The following is a 26,702-nucleotide window of genomic DNA, read 5'->3' on the forward strand; positions in this document are numbered from 1 at the left end:
CTAAAGGTAAGTACTTGAAAAGTTAGTTGTACCTTAGAAGCAAGCTACAACAAGATCTCTGCTCATTTGAGACAGGAAAAGAAATAGCAACTCATTACATTATGTAGAGAAAATGAGGCAGGAAATCTACGAAACATGTGGATCAGCAAAAACCTGGGACTCAAGAAAGAAACACAAGTTGAAACAACCCCCTTGTGGATAAAAACTTTCACATTTGTTCATGACCTCGATGTTGAAAATTACTGTTCAAAATATTTATGTTACCTTTGAGTAGTCGTTACATTTTTTGGAGAAAACTTTACAGTCACTTCTTGCTCTTCTCCAGGAAGAAGGAAGAGATCATCAGGTTCAACAGCAAAGCAATTGTCCTGTTCTGATGTCTGAAGGTGTGTGTGTAGGGCAGGGGAGAAAGTGTTGGTTATTCAAGGGAGTCAACATCTCTATAACATATAATAAAAGCTGGCTACCCATCTGTTGTATTTACAGCTTCAGACAACATAAATGTACCTGTCAAGTTCAGAACTTTTTCACATAGTCCTGCTCTAGCCAAATTCTTCCAGTTGGAGAGTACAGCATAAATATCTCTAACAGAAGACATCTTAAGACATCAACTGTACATACAACACCAAATGAGTTTCAAAGAAACGGAACAGAGCAATGATAGGCCACGAGCAAAGCAGCATCACTAATCTCATCATGGGTTACCAACCATTACTCATATCATTGCACAAACATAACATTAGGATGCAAGACTAGAATCACATCTCCATGGCTTCTATTCTGCAAAATGATGTGGTCACAACCGTCTACTTTTTGTTTTATGCATATACATAAACAGACCATAGCATCATAGAATCAGTCACAGAATGGCTTGGGTTGGAAGGGACCTCAAAGATCATCAAGTTCGAATCCCCCCTCCCCCCCACCACAGACAGGCTTGTCAGCTGCTAGATCACGTATTAGATCAGGCTGCCCAGGGCCCTATCCATCGTTGCCTTGAAAATCTCTAGGGATGGGGCAAACACAACCTCTCCGGGCAGCCTGTTCCAACACCTAACCACTCCCTCACTAAAAACTTCCTTCCCCTGACATCTAATTTAAATCTTCCTTCTTTTAGTTTAAAACCATTTCTCCTTGTCCTATAACTATCTACCTGGGTAAAAAGTTGATTTCCCTCCTGTTTATAAGCTCCCTTTAAATACTGGAAGGCTGCAATGAGGTCTCCCTGGGGCCTTCTCTTTTCCAGGCTGAACAAACCCAGCTCCTTCAGTCTGTCTTCATAGTAGAGGTTCTCCAGCCCTTGGATCATCTTTGTGGCCCTCCCCTGGGCCCTCCATATCTTTCCTGTGTTGGGGGCCGAGGACTTGGATGCAGTATTCCAGCTGTGGCCTCACAAGGGCCGAGTAGATGGGGACTATCACCTCCCTTGCCGTGCTGGCCACCCCTCTTCTCATGGAACCTAGGATACCACTGGCCTTCCAGGCTGCAAGCACACAATGCTGGCTCAAGTTCTGTTTTTCATCAACCAGTATCCCTAAGTTCTTCTCAGCAGGGCTATTCTCAAGGACTTCCTCTCCCAGTTTGTATACACATCTGCGAATATCTTGACCCAAGTGCAAACCCTTGCATTTTGCTATGCTGAACCTCATTAGGTTCACAAGGGTCCAACATTCAAATTTATTAAGGATCCTCTGGATGGCATTCCTTCCTTCTGCTTTAATCAACCACAAACACTCAGCTTGGTGTCATCAGCAAGTTTGCTGAGGGTGTACTCAAACCCATAATCTATATCACTGATAAAGATGTTAAAAAGTACCAGACCCAAGATGGATCGTTGGCGGACACCGCTCGTCACCAACCTCCACATGGACAGAAAGTCATGACTACGACCCTCTGGCTGCGACCTTCCAACCTTATCCACCAAATAGTCCACCCTTCAAATCCACACCTCTCCAATTTAGAGATAAGGATGTGGTGGGAGACCACGTCAAAGGCCTTGCACAAGTTCAAGTAGATGGTATCAGTTGCCTTCCCCCTGTCCACTGATGCTGTCACTCAATCACAGAAGGTCACCACATCGGTCAGGCACGACCTTCCCTCGGTGAAGGCATGCTGGCTGTCTTGGATCATCCATTCATCCCTCATGTGCCTTACCATGTCTTCCAGGAGGATCTGTTCCATGGTCTTCCCAGACACAGAGATGAGGCTCACTGGCTTCCTTCCGCCCTTTCTTATAAACGGGAGTGATGTTTCCCTTTTGCCAGTCCCCGGGGACTTCATCTGACAGTCACAACTTTCCAAATATGATGGAGTGCGGCTTGGCAACCACATCAGCCATCTCCCTTAGGACCCTGGGATGCACGTCATCCAGCCCCATGGACTTGTACACATTCAGTCTCACGTACAATCTCAGACTTGCTCTGCCCTTACACTGGGTAGGAATTTGCTGCCCTAGTTTATACCTAGAGGTTCAGGTATGTGAGGTTCAGGGATGTGAAAAATCTAAGTGCATGCCAACATGAGGTATCTAATTGTGAAATGAGACCTGAATGCTCCTTCCTTTAACCTTAAAGTGCTAATTACAATGAATCTAGCTATCTTTCAGTCTATATGAAATATAGACTGAATACCTGAATATCGGACTGAATATAGTCCGATACCTTTCGGACTATATGTTCCATACAATATATCCATATAATTTTCTCAGGAAAATTATAGCCATGTAAAGAGAACGTATATACCTGAAAATCACTTAGCTTTGTACTTGACTTGGCAAGATGTCCACAGAGAACAAAAGAGGCTTTTTTAGAAATTAAAGCATTAAAATTCCTCTTTGATCTAAATGTACTTCACTTCACCAACTAACTAACATTTGCTACATAGCTCAGGATTCACTACTTTTAAGTATAAGAAGTTTGATAAAATCTGTATGTTAAGATAAAAAAAATGTATTTGTTGCAACAAATAGAACTGAAGCTGAGCAACAAAATTCTCATCTGTTTTTTCCCATTATACAAGCTAAGCTCTGTGCTATCTTTCATTCCTATGTGAACTTGAAAACTTTTCAGTCAAACCACAATTAAGTGAGGATCCCTAATCGGCTTAGCCCTCGTTTTCTTTTTTCCCCAAATACAATGTTAACAGCACAAAACATGATTTCAAGATGGAAAAGCCAGCCTACCTTAAGTTTCAAATTTACACCAATGTTTCCAGCATTTTTCAATGGCAGTTGCTGTTTGGCTGTTGAACCCACACTAGCAGACAGATGCATTGTCTAGAAAAAGGAAATAAGTGTTTGTGTAAGCATGCATACATATATATTCTAAAAACAAACATATTATCACAAATAGGCTAGGAGAGGCAAACTGTTCTTAAAACATGCTTTGTAAACACATGCAAACCTGTAAGTCCTTTGGAGCATGTATCCTGGCTGTTCCAGCTCTTGCTCGGAGAGGAATACTTTCAATCACACTACTAGGTCCTGGGCTATCCACTTCCACATCAACTCTTGCCAAGAATTCATCTGCTGGACCCAAGGTATCTAGGGACAATTCCACGAATGAAGTAAGCAAGCAAGTCTGCTAGCAGCCATACGCAAACACACAGACATCAAGTCTCACAGGATCATACTTAAGTTTTTTGTTTTTTTTTTTTACCTTTCTGTCAAAAGTGCATGAAACTGTCTCTAAAGCACACCAAGGAAACAATATAAACTTTAGGACATATAAGGCAAAGACTGAATGTTTCAGTTCAAATCTGCAGCCTGTTCCTGAAATTCTAACACGTGTATACATTAAAAGCCTTTTTTTTTTTTTTTAGCTAAAATGAAAAACAAATTGCTATACCTGAAGAAGAAATTTGTTTCCTAGGTGCATGAAACAGAACCCAAACTGTCAGAACTTCAGGATCCTGTAAAAGAAATTGGATGACTCATCTTATGGTGTGAATAGAATTACTAGAGAAAAAATAGAGCTTGTAGTAATAAAATAACACTACTCAAATAGGCAGATTGCAAAATACATTACTGTGAATTCATGATCAGAACGCATTTCAGACAGTAAGTAATAGCAAGAATCAGTAAACTCCAAGTACTCACTTGTCCATCATAGCTTGCATGGATCACATGATTTACAACTGATGGAGCTGCTGCCTGAGGAACTGCATCCATTTGGAGTGACCGCTCATTAGAAGAATTAACTGGTTCTTTGGAAAACGTGAAGCAACGCCAAGCTACTGCATTCTGTCCATAAAATAAAGATTTTTATGTATTAAAACAGTCATTGTCACAAAGCTGACAAATCAGACAAATGCAAGGCTCTCTATAAGCAATTTAGCCTGGAAAAAAGAAATCAAAAATTAGCCTGTAGTTTCAGCTGGTATGTCATGGTTCAGAAAACCCTCTAAAAATAGTTAGAAATTTTTTGTAATAGAAAGAAATGAGGGAAGGTTTAGGCATCATAAACCTCTCTCTGTCTGCTGCCTTACTGTCTTAAATCAGGCAACACAGGGGCAGCAGACCACAACTGGGCTGACTAAAAAGAAAAACAGGACAAGGTCCAGTTATCCCAGAAGCACTTCTGCAGGTACCATTACAGCTGAATTAGATCACCAGCCAGCAAAAATTTGTACTTCCTGACTAACCTCAGATACTTCTTGGGAATTTTACATCTAGCATCAAGGGTATATTTCAGTAAAATAATAGTGTTTTGGTATGAAAATTCAGTATCACAAGAAGTTATCTTTCATATACAGGAATTTTACTGTACTTACTGCATTAATAATAAGTCTAATTGGCACAAAAGCATGGGTTTTGTTGATAATTTTTAATGGAAGAGCCTTCCAACTGCCAGAAGTCAAGTCACCAAAATCCAGATAATCTTGTTTTCCAGTTTCCACCTGGTTTTAAGACAAAGCAAAACTTTTAAGGAAGGAGAACCTTGAAAATGCCCTAGAATACAAAAGCAGCAGGAAGCGTTACTCCTGTAGTGCTATACCCACATACAATACACACCTTCTACCAGGGGGAGGTGGTATCTACATAACATTTGCATAGATATGAAAAGGGCATATATCCAATTGGCTTTCACCCACATATCTTGCCTAAATCAGTTAAGTCAGTGTTAGTGCAATATTTACCCACCAAAAACCAGTACACAGTCGAGTTAATTTTGGTTAGTATGGAATAAAAATAAAACAAATTTGAACTATGATTACTGCTAGCAAGGAGAATATGCCACCTATAACATTTTAACTAGTTAAGGAAAACAACTGAAGAGTTAATTTTGTTAGTATAGAAACATTTGAGTGTTGTGATCTGAAATAAAATGCCACTTTTATTTGGCACATTACCCAATCTTAATAGTGTAACAAGATGCGTAGGCATATAGCGTAGAATTTACTTTTAATTTAAAAATGAAGCAAGTTTCAAGGATCCACATCAAGAAGAACATGGACAATGACGGATTTTGTCAAACTACTGATGAAAAATGCATTTAAATTCAAATTTAAGGAAAAAGTATGAAAGTATTACACCTATTCACATATATTCAAGTAGGAGATCATTAAAATTACTTTAAAACACACAGTTTGGCCAAGAAGGTTAACAGAGCAGTTTAAGACCAAAATAAGTATTTGTAAGCTGTGGTCAATAGTGAAAAATTTGACTACTGTCAGCAAGGTCACAGACAACAATGTAATTTGCTGATACACCTCCAAAAGTAATATTGTGCACATTTCTGCTTGACCAGACTCTGAAATTCACAACCAATAAATCCAAATCTAATTCTTGGAACTGATATTACACTGTCTCCCATCCACTTGCTCTTCATGATGACAGAAAACAAAGAAAGTATTCCATATATCCACTTTTAATTATGAATTAGCCTGAATGAAAATATTCCCTACAATGATAAATAAGCTTAAAGGAATAATTAAACAAGACAAAACCCGTGTCATGTAATTTTAAAAAAATCCTTACAATTGGAAGTAAATGCTTTTTGCTATATTTTAATGCTCAGTGATATAAAAAATAGCAGAACCCTGAGAAAGCACTACATGTTACAAAACTCATCCATTCTTCTAATAATGAAAAAACTACTATTTTCAGACAGTTGCTTAATAATTTTTTGTGTCCAGCTATGTGCTCTTCCACAGTTAAAACTTCCTCAGTTATAAGGAATACATACTCTCTTATATTCCCTACTCATTCCAAACAGAAGAAACTCCAGGTTCCTATGAGGAAGTGTCTTTCATTCCTACACTTCTTCCTCTATCATTAAATTATTCATAAAATTCCAAAAAAAAAAAAAACAACACAAGTAGCTACTTACTTCTAAATTAGGATTTTCAGCAACTGCTGTCAGAACTACCCTACTTGCCAAAGCTTCTGCCTGAACAACTGTCTCAGCATCTGCAGAAACTGGCCAGGACGAAACACTGAGAATACACTGGAAGATCCCCGAATGACAAGGTAAGAAAAGTATTTTCAGGTCATCAGTAGAATGGGGTCCTACAATCGTTTTGTTCTTGAACACCAGACATTGATATTTCCCAGGATCCACCTGAAAAGCAAAATCCACATCAACTTCAACAAGCTTTTTGTTAGAGGATGGCTTTGTTCAAAACACCACATTTATCTGGCACCTTTGTTCAGCACAGACATCCCGCATCTATTTTCATTTGATATTTATTATTGCATCACCATTTTTATGTCCCGCTTTCACCTGACTCAACTGTAAGCATTTACTTTAAAACTACAGAGTTAGGTAAGTCAGTCTGAAAGTTGCTGGGGTTTCTGTCCAGCATCTAGTAACAGATTAACACGGGAATTATAGTATTTATTATATTTGAAAGGTAGGAATTACTAAGTACTAAGCTCAAACCTACCAGAATTTATGCAAGCAAAATAGCTGTTAAACTCAATCCCACCATGAGATACTTAACGCTTGCTATTCCTACTCACTGGAATAAGTCAGGAGGGTACCACTGCTTTTGTTTGTATTAACTATGAACTGGGAAGAACTTAAAATTCTCTGAAGAAGGCTATTATGTAACTTTATCAGATGTCATACTGTGAAAGCTTGAGGCTTATAACCGTATTGAAAAATACTCACCTTTTCCCCATTGACTGATACACTGAGCATTCCAATGCTGACCTGCAGCCACCGATCAGTTGGATTAAAAATGCTAAGAGCCGTCTGTGACGCAATTCCCACGCAGCAGGCGTTAGGGAACTTCAGCTCTTCTGGTACTTTTACATGTCCTTAGGAAGGAAGTATGCAACCGTTAGTTCCAAGTATCCAGCATAAAGCATCACTCAGGTTGTCAGCACTTCAAGTTTGTCTACTTGTTTGAGAAATGCTTTCTTGCATCAAGGAAATATTCGAGTAGAAAAAGCAGAGAGCAGCTTTAGCCCCCCCACCCCTGGGATTTTTTGGCTCAACTGGCTGTTAACATCTGCCCACACCAGTGACAGAAATGCCTTCCCCTTTTCAGCTAAAATACAGCTGAACTTCTAGGGCATGACTTGTCTTGCCTAGCACAAACTGCAGCTAGTTTTTCTCTCTCTCGTGACAAAGAGGGTACTAGATCCTTTACACAAACACAAAAACACTGAATGCTGAAATCTAGTTCCCCTGATTACAAAAAATACATTGCAACAGTATTAGGAGGACTGCAAGAATAAACACTGAATTTAGAAAGTCTCATTAACTAAACAGAATTCATAATATCATTTTTCTAAAATATCAGTTTGCACAAAGAATAGCTGTGGTCACATATACTCCTAGTTTTACTTATTATTCTGTTTAATAATTTTAGCTGTTCCTGACCACAGCTATATTTAAAGCACACTTTTAAAAAGCCTTACCAACACCAGACGACATCGAAAAGTCCCACTCACTTCTACTAGTCCCAAGAGGTTGTGCAGAATATGATCTTATATTTAAGATATTCTTGTTCCAGGAAGTAGAGTGCGGATGACAAAGTGCAGCTGTACCCAAAGAGCCAGGACCAATATTTGAACCCAAAGGAATTCCTACTGGAACTGGATTCTCCACACGTCCTGCTGAGATACTGGAGTAAGGAAGCCCTGATGGTGGTACACTAAAACCTGTAGAGCTGCAGCCATGAAACTGAGGCAAAATTGTGTTTCCAGTAGATGGTATATTTCCTAGATGCTGTTGTGCAAATTGAGTTGTTGCCAAGGAATAGCCTGAAAGTAACGTGGGAACAGAAGAAACTGTTTGACTTCCAGAGGTAATGGCATGGGATTTAAAGCTTGAAGTAGGAATATATGGTTCACCAGATGCGTTTTGATTTATCGGAATACAAGTTCTTAATCCAGGATATACGGGCAACGTATTTAAGGATGGCAATCCCTGTCTCTGTGCTTTATTTGCGTGATCCTGCCACACTTCTTGCGCATCAACATTAACAGGAAGCGGCTGAAAGATGCCGAATTTACTTGAAAGAGCTGATATAGCAGGGTCTAACTCCTTAAGAATTGCTGCTACTCTTGAGGCAGCAGAGCCAAGCTGCTTTTCATTCTTCGGAAGATCTTCCTTGGACAGTTCTTGAGCTTGTCCCTCAAGTTTTCTTTCAAGTTGTGCAAGTCCATTTTCTTCTGATTTCTGATCAACACCGAACCGTACTCCTTTGCGGTTTCTTTGGCACAGGTAGTCTTCTAAATTTTTGTTTGTTTGTTCCTGTGAAGGAGTTGGGCTGGCTCGAATTATTGTCGTACTTAGCTCACTTGCACTTTCACTCTAGTAAACAAATATAACACACAATATTATTACAAACATTACACATTCTACAAAAGCAAGCAGGATTTATAAGACAGATCCTAATACTGGTATTGCCATCCATTACTGTTAAGTGATCGAGTTTGTCAAGTCTTGTTACAAAAGACTTCAGACATCTGTGACTCCTCACTCTGAGAAAGAAAACTTATTGCTTCAGCCTGTTTGCTCTCTGAAGTCATGTGTAACTAGGTGTATGGCATCTGCTTGAGATGAAGTCAATTTTCTTCAGAGCAGCCCCTGTGGTGCTGTTTTGGATCTGCAATGAAAACAGCGTTGATAACGTACTGACGTTTCAAATACTGCTGAGCAATGTTGACAGAGTCAAGGCTGCCTTTGTTTCTCATTCCACCACAGCAGTGAGTAAGGCTGCAGGGTGGGCAAGAAGTTGGGAGGGGAAATGGTCAGGATAGCTGACCAGAAGAAATATTCCATACACTCAGAAATAAAACGGTGGCATTTTTTCCAGAGTAACTGTTCCACGGAGACTGCCTGGACATTTGTTGCAAAAGAAATTGCCACCAGCAGACCATTATATCTTGTTTCCACTCCCCCCCCACTCCTCACTTCACTTATCAAGCAGTCTTCCTGTAGACCTAAAATTTTTGGTGTTCTCCCCATACTTACAAATAAAAAATACAGCCAGCAGCAAACATTTCTACTAACCATTACAGTAATCCACAAGTAATAAAGATGTTCCATTTATCTCACTGGAAGTTTAGGCAGTATCATTTATTTTTGTAATCTAAGAGGCTTTCAGCTTCTGTTTGTTTTAAAGTTCCATCCACATGTTCACACATTTTAGAGGGGGGAGGCATAACAAGGATTTCAGATTCCAAGGAACCCACGGACTGAGATGAGAGAATATTAACCATCTTAGTCAGTGCAAGACTGCAAGTCTGAATAGCAGTTACACTCTAAGAGTACACTCTTCGCTAAAGCAGTAAAAACAGGGAGAATGATTGTCAGAGGCAGACAAATGGTATTTTCAGTTCTGAAATCGTTTAGCAGAAGTTAAAGCTAAAATATGCATTGATAAACATTTTTTGGTGTGTAGGGAAGAGAAGTAATCTTCCCAGAAGTTGAAACAGAGCAGAAAGGGAGTCTCAGGGGTGAAAAAAGCAGATAAAGAGCCTGCTAACTGCTGTTAGAATGCTGCACTGCATTCCAAGAACAGAATGACTCAAGAAGCAACTGAGAAAATCACAAGCAGAAAAAACATACCAACTCTACCTTTTGTCAAAAGCTCTTTGAATGGTTTACTATGCTTGTATTCACTAGGGTTTGTAATTTAACAAAACCTACTTCAGAATTAAAATTTCTGAAACTTGGGAGTGGGGAAGAGGAAGAAGCAGAATAACTTTTTGCTGAGCACAGTGTATGCTAAGCTATTCTGAAGCCTTTAGGGCTGTTCTAACCGTTAAAAATGATTTTGACCATGTTACAGTTCATAGGGCAGGGCACTGTGTTTTTTAAGAAAAGTGATTAATACATGATTACAGTTTTAGATTTTCTTACCCAGCGTGTCTCTGGATCATGTGTTACAGATGTATTCTTAAGCGTACTGTCAGATGCAGAGACATACGTTAACCTGCTCATGCTTGGGCTTGAGTAAACTGACTGAGATAGAGTACTCTCTTTGCAAGAAGATTTTGGATAATGTGATGTGCAAATAAAATCAGCTTCAGACCTGAAAAACAGATAGGAAATGTCGGACTACACAGAATACATGTCCACAAGAAAATGAATGGCTACTGGTCACAGTCTACATTTAAAACCACAAGACTTGGTAGCAACCTTATAATTTACGCAGCTCTTCTTACTACTGGAGGTCATTTAAAAAATACTACCCATTCAGTTGCTATAAATACTGAAATCTCAGGGACAAAGTTGCAGTTTCAAAATACGAAAGCGTTCATAAGTAATACAAATATTTCCACCTACTCTCTCTCACCACAAGCAGCGACATGAATTAGAGAACAAAACTGACTTAAGTAAAAAAAAAACAAAACCAATCCAAGCCATCATTAGTTTATACAATATCAAGCTTCGTTATTACATACCTAGAACCATAAAAATAAATAAATAAAAACAAAATAGGGTAGCTAACAGTTCCATCATCACAAAGGTTTCGGTATCCATGGTATCTGACTAGCTACAGGCTGATTATTCCATATTCTTGCACTACTGGACAACCCTGAGCAGAAACAGATACATTTCTGTCCAGCAACTCTGTCATCAGAACAGTGAGGGAAATAAATTAACAATTGCTTAAAGACTGCTTCCTCATACACACATTAAAACGTAACAGCAAGCTTATGCAAAGAATGAAGTCACAGTCTTAAAAAAAAAAGGTCTTCCATAAGCTATAATCAAAAACAACATTCATTTTAAAATCTGATCACTCAAAGATCCCCACAAAGCTCTAGCAATTCTTCTAACCCACACAAAGAAATTTACCCTGAAAACGCTGTTCCAGAAGTGTCGCTAGGAGAAGAGTGAATCAGCGGTGAAGTCGAAGGTCTGAAGCTATACTGCTCATCCTCCAAAGGCTGCAAGTCACATTCGGGGAGAACGGATTGATACTCTGATAAATAAACAGAACTTAAGTGTTTAAGCAAAGGAAACAAGCCTGTATTCAAGAAAAGCCTTTTCTACAACTGGTTCCTTTTATCTTTTTGGACTACTATTTAGATTTACTTACCAGTACTACTCTGGGAAGTTGGAGAGAGCTTCTCAAAAGTTACGTGTTTCACATTCCCGCTGCCCTCAGGACCGGCCCCTTTGGTTCTCTCCTCCACCTTTGCGCTTTGCATCTCTCCATCAGTGTTCAATTTCTGCACAGGCATTGCTTTTGTAGGACTTACTGAGACATACTTATCAGGTTGCTTGGCAGCTTTTACATTGCCAAGTGACATGGTGTTTCTTGCACTTCTCTCCAAATCATTACATGGTTCAGGAACAGTACTTTTTGCATGATCTACTGTTTCTCCATCTTCCCTGCTACATCTGCCAGCAAGACTGTTAGCCTGCTGAGCAAACAGAAGTCTCTGTGTCATTTCTATTTTACCTGCTAAAGGAGTTTCACATGTCTGTGCTTTGTTTCTGTTTGGTAAAGTTTGGGTATCCAATACGTCTGATTTAAGAGTGGCACTCATCAACTGTGAATGTTGACTATTTAATATATCTGACAAGTTTTCTGAATACTTTATGCTATTTGCAGTTCCGTCTTCATGCTTGGAAGCATCAGATGAGCTAGAAATATTCTGAGCACCATTTTCTGCATTAAAATAATCCAGTAATTGCTTCTCTATTAGTTGCTGCCCGTTATGATCATTTAGCAAGTCTTCTACAAGAGTATCTTTATTTCTAACTTTACCCAGTAAAGTGCTTTCAGACACGCTGTTCTGGACGGATGTTTCATGTTTCACAATACTCTCACGCTCACTTTCATGTCCAATCTCATCTGTTTTTTTGAGATATTTTTCCATATCAAATGTACTGTTTTCCCCATTGCTGGATAATGTCCGATTAGCTCCCAGTTCCATCTCGTTAACAATTCCAGGAAGGAAACACATTTTCCTATTTTTATTTGAGAGTGTCATCATCATAGCAGCTAGCTGGGAAGGATCAGCACTGCAAGAAGCATTAGCAATAGCAGAGGCAATTGTGCTGATACTGAGGACCGAGTCAGAATGATTAGATAATCTATCTTCCAACTTGTCTTCATTAACTCTGTCCTACAACAAAGAAAAAATGGGTTAAGCACCAAATGAAGAAAAAGGATTTTTTGTTAATGCTTTTATATTTGAATTTATGCCTGATATGGAATGCCTGATAGTATATTTATTTCTTGTTGCCACATGCTTAATTTATTGTCAAGGAAAAACTCTACAACAGGCAAACTACTGATTTTGCAAGTCCACTTCCCATAAGGATTGCCTGCTAGGAAGCTTCAGTTCCTTTAAAACTTGGGAACTTGATACACATAAAATTCTCATGTGTCTTCATTTGGTTTGAGGGACTACAAGTAAATACAACCACGGACAGAGCAGGGAGGAAACTGACTGAACACACAGTGTTTTCCCCAAATTATTTCAAATCATCTGCCTCTCAACAAAGTGAAACAAAACTAATTCTACACTTCTCTGTATCTCTGAAGTCTGATGACTTCTTGAATTTTCACATCATCTATTCCTAGCAAAGTACTGGAATAACTAGACAATGTCACCTCCAGATCATTATCTCTTCCCATCTCTCTTATAGGTAAGATCTCTTTTTGTGAACTTGCATTTAAGTCCTCCCACACATATGCATGCAAGTCCTCACAGTATCCTCATGAGAAGACCACTGATTTATGGAGTGGATAAGCGGATCCTGACTCAACTAAAAACTGGCTGTAACATGTTGTACTCAGGGCACAAAGTCTGTCAGGAGGCTACGAGTAGCCTGAGGTCCACAGCAGGGTATCCCAGGGAGTCACATTGGGCCAGTATCAGTATCTATGTACTGCTCAACTTCATTATCAGTGATGTGGATAACGGAACAGTGCACAGCCTCATAGCAAGTCTGCCCAGGTGTGGTTCATACACAAGGTGGTTTGGCATCATTCAGAAAGACCTCAGCAGGTTGGAGAAATGAATGGGGTGAGATAAATCTCACGAATTTCAAAGAAAAATGCCTTTCAGCCCAGAGAGGAATAAATCCTTGCACCAGTACTGGCTAGGGACGGACCCACTGGAGAACAGCTTGGTAGAAAAGGAGTTAGAGGTCCAGGTAGTCATCAAGTTGACAAGCCACCGTGTCCTTGTAGAAAAGAAAGCCAACAGCAACCTGTGCTGCAGCAAGAAAAGAGTAGTCAGCAGGCTCAAGGAGCTGATCTTTCTCCTCTATTGAAGGCTGGTACAACCACATCTGGAGTGCTGATCTACAGGACCATAAACTAACAAAACTGCCCTAAGAAGGAAAAAACATCTGGTAGGATTCAAGTTATCAGCATAAAAGGCAGCAGGTTGAGATTAAAGCCTAAAGTTAGCCTATTCAAAGAAACAATAATAATACAAGTTAAGTGATTTTTGCTCAAGTTGACACTTGCAATTAACAGAAAATACAGAAAAAATACCTTCGCTTTACTTTTGGTAGCAGTTTCTGTATTAATGCTTTTCTGTATTCCCGCTGCAGCCTCCACACCATACCATGCACCTTCACAGCTGGTAGAATTTGCATGTTCTTTTGCTTGAGCTTCCAAGTCTTCTGAGAAGAAAGAAAAAGACCGAGAATTAATTTCCAAGTATGTCGTTTGAACAACTTCATTCATGGGATGTGAACACTCATGTTGTGTTCAATAGGAAAAGAACTGCTACAATGCACAAATACAAATACTACAATCATCAACTATCACCTGTAGAGTATTGAAAGAACATCCTGATTCAGTTAGCAAAATTAGTGATGTTATTAATTCCACGCTCACACTTCATTTTCAGGTAACCTACCACATTAGCACAAGTTAAATATGTATTTTCATGAAGTGTTGTTTGCAAGGTAGCTTAAACATAGACCAGTAGAAAACCATAAGAGTTAAAATTGAGTAAAACCATTTTTTTTTTTAAATATACTAGAGAGTCTGAGAGGTCAAAAGCAATGAACTGGTGATTTTGAAGGATTATGTTCAGAGGGACATCTCTCTGAAACCATCAAGTCTATTAATCAGATTGATAATCAGTCTTGATAATCAGATAAAACTTAAATGAGGAAATTCTGTTCTGATGAAATCCAAAAGCTACTGTATCACCAAAGGAGCTTCTGCTTGAAGGAAAATATTCAGACTTCATAGAACACTAAAAACAATTTTTAAAAATGCTCTGCTTGGCAAGAAAAGAAGCATGAAGTGTGTTTACTTCTGTTTATTTAGCTTCTATTTCTGGTAGATATTTGGGGTTTGGATATCCTCAGTATTTCAAGTAACACCCTTCTCAGGTTGCTAAGCTCTCAGCTTCCTCTGCATCTACTGTTCCTTAAGAAAGAATTGTATACTAGCACTGTTAATAAACATTATTGCCAGTACTCCCGAAAAAAAATTCACATGACAATCACTATTAATATATTGGCCATGAATCAGCCTGAATACCTACTTCCTCTAGCATTTACAGCAAAGTAGCTGCAGAGCACACTAGGGTATTTATCTATTATTTAAAGCAGCAATTACAGAGCTAGCTTTTACCTGAACAAAGGTCACAAGATTCACGAAACATCTTGGGATTGTTTGTTCTTAAACAAAAATCCACACTATCGTAGAGTGAATTTAAGCACACTAAGTTTAAAGAAAACAAAACAAAATTACATAATTAGGGACACTTAAAAATATTTGGAAGGGCTCAGAATGAGGAAAAAAATGGCTGTAAAGTTGCTTTTAAAGAGATGTCCTTCATAAAAATCCAATAGATGTTTTCACCACTGTAGAAGTGCATATAAGCCACTGCACTGATGCTACAAACAGATTCAGAAGACTGATATTGCCTGAAGTATGTAAGAACAGCAAAGATGCTTTAAAATGAACTTAATCTTTTGATTAAGTACTCAGTCATTTCCTAGATACACCTTGTTCAGTCAATATGCAAGTTACGCAAAAATGAATCTTGCGATCTTTACATATAAGATTTTGGAGGACTTTCCTATTGTTTTTAAGTCAGCCAGACAACCCATGAGTGCAATTATTTATTTATTCAAAAAGATGGCAGGAGAAAGACTTTTACATACACACGCAGACACAGTTATAACTGGAGCTGCTACTTCTCCTACATCCTCTGTATCTAAATAGACAAACAGACCAACTTTCTGTTCTTGTTTTTTTTGTTGTTGTTGTTTGTTGGTTTGTTCAGTTTTTTTTTTGTCAACACAACTGTACAGCTTTTTCAATAGGAAAACTCTGAACAGGCTTTAATTATTAAAGACATTCTGGTATTTATCCAGCATCTGAAAACACTGAAGTGACCAAGACAATCCAGTCTACTACTTGATATTAGAACGCTCTTTTGTGCGGCTCAAGGGTTTGTGGTTTTTTGTTGGAATTGTCTCCCATCTTCAGACTCAAAGGCCTGAAAATGATTAGGTGAATGAGTCTTTCACATACTTCTCTTAACAGTCTTTACTACTTATATACAAATAACTCTTCATTACTGTTACAACCACTGTCTGAGGTTCATCTTGTTCTATAGTTACCTGGAAACATTTCAGAAAATTGTGATGTTTCTTGGGTAGCGTCACCTACTGATGCATCAAACTGCCTTAGCAAAGCAACAGGTTGCCTCGTCTTCGGAGATGTAATATGGTAACCAAAAGATGGCTATAAAATGAAAAACAACCCAGAACACAACATTAGTAAACTCAACCATAAATAAACAGTTTCAGCAGGCGTGCAAAGCAGTTTCAGCCAATGTCTCCTCAGTTGGTATTTGTCTGAGAAATAACATATACCTCCCAGCCTTGTAAATGCTTAATTCACATGCATACAATGCTATTTGAATAACAAAAAATAAAAGCACGCAAAACACATACAAACAACTCAAAAAAGCAACAGAGCATTTATTTATACCAGTTAGACAAAAGAAAGGACGTATGCTCTCATCACTTCTGCAGCAGAACAGAACATGCTCACTTTACCAGTACACCAGGACAAAACTGAATTACACAAGCATATCCCCTTATACACAACCCTCAGGTTTTGTTTGCCTGCAGCACAGATGAGATACTGCCTACCAACAGGAGATTAAAAACCGCAGGTAAGAAGATACAAAACACGTAGAAGTATGTTCCTAAGTTGAGATCTAGATGACTATGCTTTCACAGGAACTGGGCATTTGCTTAGGTAACAACAGCCATTCAGAGATACCTCACTGTTCAAATATCCCCGAGCAGTGTTTCATTCACATCTGTGGACTGCTTGCTCAGATCTCCAACAAGCAGCCTGTAAGATGAGCTGCCTTCCTCTCTATAAGCCTACGTATCTTCATATTTTGATCAAGAATTAATCATAATCATACATACCCGTTTCACATCACTGCCTCCACCAAGACAACCAAGAGCTTCAGACCTCTGACCAAAGAACTCCCCCAAAGACAAACGCAAATAACTGGCATCTTTACTGACATCAGACATTTTGGGCAGAATGCAGCTACCAGCAGATTTCCATGAAGAATTCGCTAATTCGGATGCATTTAGAATGTCTACTTTTTCTGCCTGCAAAGAAGTTACAAAAATTGTAATTTGCAAATAAATGGAAGTTATTCTGTTCACATTCAGATAATTACTTACCTGTAGAAGTCTGTGCGTTTTCTCAAATTCTTCCTGATCTTGTGCAATCATTGCTGCTGCTTCAGCTTAAAACCAAAGAGGACATTTATTAAAATAAGTACTGTCATTACTATTCTGCATCATTAAACTAAACTTTGAGGCAAAGATGCTTAAATCTACATCCAAGACAATTTGTGACAAACCAGACGTTAATCCTCCCATAACAGTGAGAAAAGTTCATACAAATCTTGTTTTAAAATACTACTCCCTATATATTTAGTTACCCCAGTAAAAGAAGCATTTGGCTAGCTACCTTAGAGGTCAATAAAGAAGGCCTCTTACAACCCTGCGCCAAAACCAAACTGTATTTATTACTGGTTTTGCTATCTATACTAGGTAGACCGGAGCATCGTTTGCTGCTTCCAAGCAAACTTAGACAACATTCAGTTTTGAAAACTCCATCCAGGTGCTATCTGTGAACTGGAGCAAAAGAAGCAGATTGGTTTGTACCAGTTCACAAAATACCCATGCAAATTAACACGGCCAAGTGTTGTTGTCTATTAAAAATACTTATGGGAAGTTGGAATTTTCTTGCGTCTGAGGAAAGCAACAACATTGGAACACCTCTTTATTAGGCAATCCAGCCATAGTTCCTAAAGGCAACCAAGCACTGTCAATGACATGCAGTCACATCCAGCTGAATTTTTAAGTCAATAACAACTCTTCCTTAATCCTCTATTATCAGACAACTTATGAGGACTTCCTGAAGCATTAAACTGTCAAGTGAGCAATGCTGCACTGCTCTTCACAATAATACAGTGTGCACTGTTTGTTCACAGAGATAGACATGTCATTAATGGCACTCGGCAGCATCAGATGTAACATTTCCTTTCTGTCCCCATAAAGTCTCTCAGCTGTCAAGAATCACACTCAAACATCACAGACAGACAAGCAAACTAGCAGAGAGAAGAATGCCATCCACGTTAAATTCGATCAGGTGGAAAGCATCATTTCTTTAAAAATCTTCACGTAAGGGAAAAGCTAATGACCCTTGGAAAAAAATTACAGCAGATAACCATCCGAATAACTTGGTAACTTGAGTCTGGGATGCAGCCAAGTGCCTGAAATACCCTGCTATTTGAAAAACAATGAAGGAGCACTGCTTTGCTGACACAGTTGGTAGAGAACTTTCCAGCACATAATCTTATTGTTTGTTCCAGCAGAAAACCAGAGTTGACAAACATAATTTTAATCCAACGACCCTGTCTGACTTTGCGTTCATAATAAACAATTCTACACATCATCATACACAGCATCCTCTCTGAAAGAAAGAGCAGCCTTGAGCAGACATCTTCAGAACACCATCCATATGGCAGCTTTAGAAACCAGGAGAGACCAGGAGAAACTCTGTTGTGTACCATGCTTAAACCTGCACAGTATAACAGTTGCTCAAAACACATTTTTGTGCTAAGTAATTTATTTGTCTACAGTGCTACACACACACTACCCAATCTTGTATGACAAAGAAAGACTCACGAAGGTCAGCCTGAGACAAGTAAAGGAAAATTAAAACTTAAGTAGACAAAGGTTTAAAAAGCCTAGAATTTCTTAGAAGAGTCCTACAGATGTCCCTAGTAAGCTCCAACATTTTTCAGTACCAAGCATGAGCACTCAGCATCAAGACATTCCCAAGAAGTTGCCAGAAATCACCATCCAGTGATTTTAGCAGCTCTTTTCACATTTACTTGTTTTTATATTAACTTCTTGTTCAGTTTCCTGTCTTATAACCATCACACAATACAGAATGATGGCTTCCCCTTCTTGCTGGGAAGAATAACAATAATTAAAATTCTAACAAACATTTTTGGAAATGACAGACAGGGTACCTATATTTGCTCATAGAATACATATCAGTGACACTGTTCCTGGGAAGAGTTAGAAACATGGGAAGAAGCTATCAACTGAAACTAATGTTAGTATCATTATACACTGATGTCAACAACAGCTTTCAAACAAATTTTAGTATCTAAAGCCTGGAGGCTTTGCAATACTAAATGCTATTTTTTAAGTGGAAAAAAAATTTAAAAAAATGAAGAAAGTTTACTTAACACCGTACTACAGGTAGCAACAGCTAACTAAAAAGGAAAAAGATTACATACATCCAGTTATGAACTCATTTATTTTATCATCTTCAGACAGGTTTAAATCTTGTTCTTCGTCAAATGAAGTATAATAAGCAAGATCCGTCACCCATTTGCCTTCTTCATTTTGATAAACAATGCTATGTGGTGCATCACCTGAAAGATACAGCAAATGATGCACTCTTGATTAAAATAAAAGGAACGCGACAAAATCTCTTTAATTTAAATAAGGAGTTCACTTGTCAAAGGCCAACAAGTTCATGCAGATCAAGTAGCTGCAACTGGAAGCTGCAGCGGTTTTGTCAAAGAAGCAACAGTTTGCAAAATCCATCCGTCAGTATTTTATAAAAACAAAAGCCATTTATTCAAGCTACACGTTTCTTATTTATAAAGAAACTGTGGATTTTTTAACTAAAGGAAAACGCATAGCTTACAATTTTATTTCTTTTTCCATGTAACAGTTGTATAGTTAGGTTATATCTAAAACAACGTACCTGTGCCTGCGGTAGCTAAACTTCCATTCTGACAGCTGTCTGCAGTTGGAGACAAGTAAGTATCAGAGAGGCCAAGCTCACATCCAGTTGAATCTGCACCTGTCCCAGGTGCATCTGCACTAAGAGGAATACTAGGATTGGTGTAGTGCCCCAAAAACTCTTCTGCTGGATGTAGTACTTCTCCATCAGAAGCAGCAGTCTGATGCTCAGAGGCCCGTACTTCTTGCCTTGAAAGAGCAGCCACGCCATCAGCTTTATGGCTGCTGACGCGCTGAAGGTACAGTGAATCTAAACGCAACTCAGCAGCGCCGCAGGATTCCAGCACATCTCCACTAGTCAAGGAATTCTTAGGAAAAAAATTAACGATGATTCTTAAGAGTCAGAATTGCATTTGTTAATTGCCTGCGTTAATAGTTCTAGGTACAAAATAGTCAAAGTTAACTACGGCTGAAAAACATATTGAAAAAACAAAGTCTTATTATTCATCTTCGGTAAAGAAGTCTGGGTTGTCAGTTCAGCCTCTTACAAGTTTTCAAACACAGTACCATATTTATTTTATACTTGTGTTATTCTACACATGATAAATAGAAATTTAAGTGATAATTCCATACCAGTTGTCTTATTGCTCTGGGTAGCTTTTCTATTTGCGCGGGACACACAGTCATCCCTTGATTTTGTAAACCTTCATCACTAGCATTTCCCGAGTCTGCTCCTGTCACAGCCTGGTAAGCATCAGGACCTTGAAAGTCCTCCTTTAAAAAAACAAAACCAAAAAAGAAATAAAAATTTTAAGTTACGCTACATTTGTTATGCTGAAGAGAAAAATAAAACACGCTACTGGCAATGCCAGTCCATCAATCTGCCTCCATTAAGTACACAAAGAGCACGAAGATTGAAGATCTCTTCTTTTTACTCCTGCTACATTCTTTCACTCTCTTCAGCAAGGGCACTGCACTATTTCTCCTCCAGATCTGTCACTGAATGAGAATTCCAACTCAGAACCTTCCGACACCTACCCCACTGCCCATCTACTGCCAGGGTGAAGCAGGAGCACCTTCCCTATTTGTGTAAAGTCTGACATCAGAGAACACAACTCAGCTGTTCTCAACTCTTCACCATGGCCACATGGTCTTAAACCATCATCTATTCTATTCTTCACATACAGCTGTCAATCAACAACCGGCAGCCTGTGCAGATTGCCTTCAGAAGGGCTGAGAGATCGCTTCCTACAGCCTGCAAACTTTGAAGTCAGGTGGGAAATTTATGAAGCTGTCAGACAACACCTCCTTAGAATAATTATAATCTTTGCTACCATGATTTTTAAGCAGTATATCATTTTCATGAGACTATTTTTCTGAAGCTATAGTTCATTTTACTGTTTAAATCAATCACGCTTTCCTATTCTGGTCAAGCATGCAACTACCAAGTTCTCATTCAGGGTTCCCAAGCAATCTGTAAGAAAGAAATGGTGTTTTAATACAAACCACGAGGCAGCTGCTGCTCTTTTCTCACCCTCCACACACTGACTAGCTATTTAGGAGACACATTTACTCCACTGCAAGAAGCAGTCTCCATGATTCTATGTATTTAATAAAATCTTGAAGATTATTATCTTTGTAATGAAGCTGGTGATTGAAAAGCTCTTTATAAAAACTAGTTGTAAGAAACAAAATAATCATTAGTGCCAGCAAACATTAAGTATTTACAGAAAGAAAAAATGAAACAATCCTTTGTCAGAAACAAAATCAATTTGTCTTCAACAAGACGATCAATGTCTTAAAAGAAAACTCCACTCTGTCCTTTGAACAATGTTGCAGTTAAAACAAACTACAATGAAGAATAACAACAAGTTACAACTACTGAAATCATTTCTTGTCATAGAACCATCAAAATAAAATGTAGTAATGCCTCCAAAGACAATACACCTATCTTCTGGAAATGACAAGATATAAAGATGGCTTTCTTTGCACTTCAGCTGCCCAGCTTGTTGGGGGTGGGAGGAAGGGGTAAAGCTAGTATTTTATAGATATTAGACAGCTTTAAGAATTCTCTGCATTCAGATGCTGGTAAAAAACATGCTTTCATAAGACTGTGATATTAGCAGAGGCTTCTGGTTGGTTACCAACAATACTGTTTCCCCCCCTGGAGCTGAGAGGATTCCAAACGCTTACCTACAAACCCCTCATCATCCCTGGTACTAAAACCATCAGCGGGAAAAGTTGAGAGGGAAAACAAGTTACAGAAGGTGCACCATAATTCGTTCAAGAGAAAGCCTCAGAGATGCAGTAAGTTCAAACTCACATACACACAATCCAAAGCTCTAAAAAGCAGCCCCTGAAAGGGTAGAGTGAACTGTAGCACACACTAAACCTGTCAAGCACAGGCTAGCTCTAACTGCAGCAACTGCTGACTTGCATCCTATCTCACTGTTACTCTAAAGGTCAAGCTAGCAATTCAGCATCACGCATTGATATCCTAACAGATACTCGAATAAGTTGCTGCTTGGGTCATTATTCCTTTTTGTTATCCTACAGCTTAGAGATAGAAAAAAATATTTTATCTGAAAAGCATACTTAATAAGGCTTAAGAAATGAAGTCTTAAGTAGTCCAGTAAGAAAAAGTCCATCTCAGGAAACACCACTGATGCTATGTTAGTTATTAATCCAAGGACAAGTCCCCATCATATCAAAGGCCAAAATAAAGGCAACACCATAACAAGAAACTCTTGGGCTCTTCTGCAAGCCTCCCAGATTAATGTCTCTTGGGACAGCCAACTACTTACCTAATTCCCCCATGCCTTATCTCCCAGGCAGCAAAATCTTCTGTAACAAGCATATTTATCAGCTGCTAGCTCTGCACTCTAAGATAATACGAAAATAGCTATGCTACTTAGCTTCTTTTGTTTCTATTTAGTTTTCTCCTAGGGAAAACCTTGCATAAGGAAAAGAAAGTTAGAATCTCATTCAAAGTGCTTTGTTTCCTGTTTAGAGCTGTTATTTGCTATCAATTACAAAAAGAAAAAAAAAACATTTAAAAGAAAAAGAGTCCTTTGCTTAGGGCTATCTGTTGGGTAGTGTTTGGGTTTGTCATGAAAGAATATCTAGTCCACCCTCGCAGAAAATTCTCAACACTACTATTGTGTTTAAGAGCTACTGGGCATTCTGAGTTTGAAAGTCCACCATAAACTTACTTGAAGCAAGTCATTTTCAGAAAGCTTCAGTGCTGTACAGCGTTCTGAAAGCTTCTCTAGGTCAGTGTCTCCTCTAGTCACTTCTGGTGGTATCAGCTGCTCAAAATAAGCTTCCAGTTGGTTATCAAAGAATTCTTCATCATCAATATCATCATCTATTGAAACAAAAGAAAACATCCCGTTCACCTTCCATAGGTATTTTATAAATCACCTGGCAAACCATCAGAGCAATCCCATAATCTTTAATACATCAAGACACATTCATATGGTCAGAACAGAATTATCCTGTTTTTCTACCTCAAAATAAATTGCCTTTTCTTTAATATTCCTAACACAAGTTTTTGATCAAGTATTTTATACAGAATTATGCTTAAGTAATACATTTCTCCTCAAGTAGGTAGCAGCGTTGTGTCAGAATTCTATATACAACTATCCAGAGAAAGATACGAAGTTACAAATACCCTTACCTGTGGAATCTCCCTCTAAGCTTGAAAGAGATGAGAGTTTCTCATTTTCCAAAAAACTTGAAAGACTAATGCTAAGATGATCACTTGAGGTTTCAGTTTCTACCAGTTTTTCTGAAGGTTCAGATGAACTAACCTGTGAGAAACATCCATACGTAAATCTGCATGCGAATGATCAGCTCCAGTATAAATCCTTTTAATAATAAATAATTAAAGAGGTTTAAGTAACATTTTAAAACTCCCCCCTTCCTTCTTCCACTACCCAGGAAGTATTCTAGCCCCAATGGATTTTGCCTGCTAGCTTCCACAAAGGATACGTGCAAGAAACACAAAGATCATAAAAGGGAAAACCACACGAGTAACACCAAACTTGAAACATCTCAGAACCAAAAATACTGAACTACTGCATAAGGAGTTTACTCTTAAGGAAAAAAATAATAATAATATTCTGCATCTTAAAGTGCAAAGTAAGAAACTCTCAATAGTTTTCTATACTGCTAAAACAATGCTTCTTCAGAAATCGTACACTGAAATCAAACCCTTATTGTTATTTTTGTTTAAGAAAATGCAATGCAATGCCTATTTTGGAATTAGTCTCACATTCTTTCATCTCTGACAGCTAGGAAATATGAAAGTTCAGAAAGAGGCAGACACATTTTGAAAGAGAGTCACTGCCTTCCAGTGACAGACTGTGAGCATTAAACTGCAGGTTACAGGCCACTGTGGCCCATAAAACACACACACACACAGATCAAAGGAAAGTAAACTAAAGGAATTTAGTAAATACCAGCTGACACATCAAGAAACATACAGCTGGACAGCACCTGGCTGCAGCCTGAGGTGTTATTTTCTCTAAGGGCCATGAGCTCTCATTCCCATCTGCACCCATAACCATCAGCTTCTGTACAACAGCAGAAAGCAGCTGAAGCACAGCCCTGCCAATACCTGATGCAGCTGTTTGCTAGCTGGGGGAAACAGAGACAAAAATAATCCAGGTGCAACAAGATTGAGATCTTACAAATGGCGCAGTTTATGTTGGGAACGCTGAAGAAATCATGTGAACTAATATTCCTCAAAGCAATTAACAAGTACAGAGGCATCACAAATCAGACTGACAGTCTACTTCAACTTCCAAAAGCATTCAAAAAGGTTCCTCCGAGGCTCTTCATTAAGGTAAACTACAATTGTGATAACAACATTCATACACAGCTAAAGAATGAGAAGACAGCACAGGGTAGGAATAAACAACAGCTTTCACAACAGAGAGATCAGGTGGAGTCATGCACCGGTGGTGCTAATTATGTTAAGTGCTGTGGAAAACAGAGGCAAAATGAGACATGACACATTGTTACAGCCTTCAGGTATACACAGCCAAACAATGAACACTGCTTAATTTCCTGTCTTTTCCTTTCCAAGAGAGATGTCTGGTACAGGATTATTATTAGGATATCTTTAATTGTACTGCATTTAGAAAAGTTTTCACCTTATTATCCTTACTGTCTGGAAGAAAACATATTCCAGCTGGCAAATCTGGAACAAAAGAATATAGTAAAATCAGTACGTTATGATGTTCTGATGTTATGCTATTAACTGTTCTATAAGACAGCCTCTTGAAGCTTACACGTTATAACAAGACTAAAGTTTCTATGTTCGTGTAAGAACAATCAAAAGTATCCTGGAAACAATTAAAAAGGCAAGGTTTCAACAGGGCCAGAACTGTAAATAGTATGTAAGACTATTACTGCCTGAAGGATTACTATTAATCAGGGTGAAAAAGGAGAGAGTCGCATTTTGCAGAAGCAGGAATGAGCATTATATTTCACTGCTGCACTTCACCTGTTGAGCCAATACTTCTTTTTTAGTCATTTGTAAGCAGCTTCCACTTTTGTACTATATTCAGCCATAATCAAACCACACGTCCCACAAGACAGGGTTAACATCTAACATACAGATGTTAGCTGAGAAGTTCATAATTCTTAAGAAACAAATGGGAACCAACAGCAGTTTCTACACTACAATCTTAAGCCTTGAATAAACCACAACTTAAAATTGGATAGCTAAGCAGCACTGATCAGGATCAAGACCAGACACGGGACACTCCTAGTTTTCCAAAGCATCTTGTTGCTATAGTTACTGTCACTTCCTCAAGCTTACAATAATAAATGACTGAAGACAATTCCTCAGAACAGTGTTTTATCAGGGTCCATTTATATTACAAACCATGCACTTCCTAATAGAAGGTGTTGTCTATTAAATTATGAATACTTATCTCACAAAAATGCAGATAGCTTTGAGGAAGGTAATGACTAGAAGTACGTGTTTACTAAGTCTATTCATTGAATTTGAAGGAGCCAACAGAATTTAATCACAGGACTAGCATTAGAATCCTCCCCCTTACATGTAGTTAACATCATTAACTGTACTTTTAGAACAAGTTACAGAACAATGTTTTGCTTCCACTGTTCCATTCACACCTCAAGAAAGAACAGTTTTCATAGCAAGTATTCCAAACTACCTTTTCATACATTACACTAATAAAAAAAAAAGAGCTTCCACTTTTTACAGCCATAGATAAAAATCACTTGCTATTGGCTGGAGCAGGGCAAGAAAAGAAACATTAGTTAAAATACAGTATCATAAACTTGTACTTACAAAAAGAGAAGGGGTAGAAAACAACTTTGTACATTTTGTACATTGTCATCACGTTGATGGATTTCTGCTCAATCACATGGTTTTGTGTTTCGAATTTATTCAAATTAAAAAGATTCTTTACCAAATCTCACGTGTACTACGCCACAAAACATGGGAAAGGTTAAAAACCCCACAACTACTCTATCACGAGCAATTACATTGAGAACAAGTATGTAGTTTTTCTCAAAGTTTAATACCTTCCAATCGTTCAAGTGGTAATACCTCAAGTAAGGTATCTTGACTGTGATTTGAATGCCCAGTGACATTCTGGTCTTCATCTCCATGCACCGAGTAGGATTCTTTCAGACTAACAACAGTACGTTGAGGTTCTTTAACCTGTGCAGCAACTTCCCTAAAAAGAAAATTATTTCTATTTTAAATAGTGCAATTACATATAATCAACATTAGTATACAACATCTCTTTACATAAAGATTTGAGAAGTTGTCCAGTTTTCAAACCTTCATCCCTAGGAAGCCAGATGTTCCCATAAACAAGTTGTACACACATATCACCTGTCATTTCATACAGAGGAATATTATCGAGATTACAAGGGCTGCTGTTTCACAACCTAATAAGTTCCAGAGAAGCACTTAGAGTAATTTAATGCTAATACATGTCGTGTGTCCCCCCC

The 26,702-nt window shown here is 38.4% G+C and overlaps 1 protein-coding gene across 7 annotated transcripts in view; it reads right to left on the bottom strand.

Annotated features, from left to right (window-relative positions):
• CEP192 (centrosomal protein 192) overlaps window positions 1–26,702 on the bottom strand; it is a 59,816-nt gene that overhangs the window by 30,223 nt on the left and 2,891 nt on the right. For 4 of the 7 annotated variants that reach the window (XM_021387655.1, XM_021387657.1, XM_021387656.1 and 1 more), the window contains exons 4-26: window positions 26,268–26,422; window positions 24,863–24,909; window positions 23,383–23,515; window positions 22,916–23,070; window positions 20,337–20,477; window positions 19,726–20,071; window positions 19,250–19,387; window positions 17,112–17,176; window positions 16,845–17,036; window positions 16,020–16,143; window positions 13,924–14,054; window positions 11,506–12,541; window positions 11,262–11,388; window positions 10,320–10,491; window positions 7,868–8,765; window positions 7,113–7,261; window positions 6,330–6,560; window positions 4,771–4,896; window positions 4,097–4,240; window positions 3,846–3,909; window positions 3,402–3,541; window positions 3,182–3,274; window positions 265–380 (exon numbers count right to left, since the gene is read on the bottom strand). In XM_021387655.1, the coding sequence (XP_021243330.1) occupies window positions 265–380; window positions 3,182–3,274; window positions 3,402–3,541; window positions 3,846–3,909; window positions 4,097–4,240; window positions 4,771–4,896; window positions 6,330–6,560; window positions 7,113–7,261; window positions 7,868–8,765; window positions 10,320–10,491; window positions 11,262–11,388; window positions 11,506–12,541; window positions 13,924–14,054; window positions 16,020–16,143; window positions 16,845–17,036; window positions 17,112–17,176; window positions 19,250–19,387; window positions 19,726–20,071; window positions 20,337–20,477; window positions 22,916–23,070; window positions 23,383–23,515; window positions 24,863–24,909; window positions 26,268–26,422 (4,923 nt within the window). The remainder of the gene's footprint in view (window positions 1–264; window positions 381–3,181; window positions 3,275–3,401; window positions 3,542–3,845; window positions 3,910–4,096; window positions 4,241–4,770; window positions 4,897–6,329; window positions 6,561–7,112; window positions 7,262–7,867; window positions 8,766–10,319; window positions 10,492–11,261; window positions 11,389–11,505; window positions 12,542–13,923; window positions 14,055–16,019; window positions 16,144–16,844; window positions 17,037–17,111; window positions 17,177–19,249; window positions 19,388–19,725; window positions 20,072–20,336; window positions 20,478–22,915; window positions 23,071–23,382; window positions 23,516–24,862; window positions 24,910–26,267; window positions 26,423–26,702) is intronic. The other 3 variants (XM_021387659.1, XM_021387661.1, XM_021387660.1) reach the window with 3 other exon arrangements.

The sequence above is a fragment of the Numida meleagris genome, chromosome 2 (assembly GCF_002078875.1).
Source record: "Numida meleagris isolate 19003 breed g44 Domestic line chromosome 2, NumMel1.0, whole genome shotgun sequence".
Taxonomy (NCBI): Eukaryota; Metazoa; Chordata; class Aves; order Galliformes; family Numididae; genus Numida; species Numida meleagris.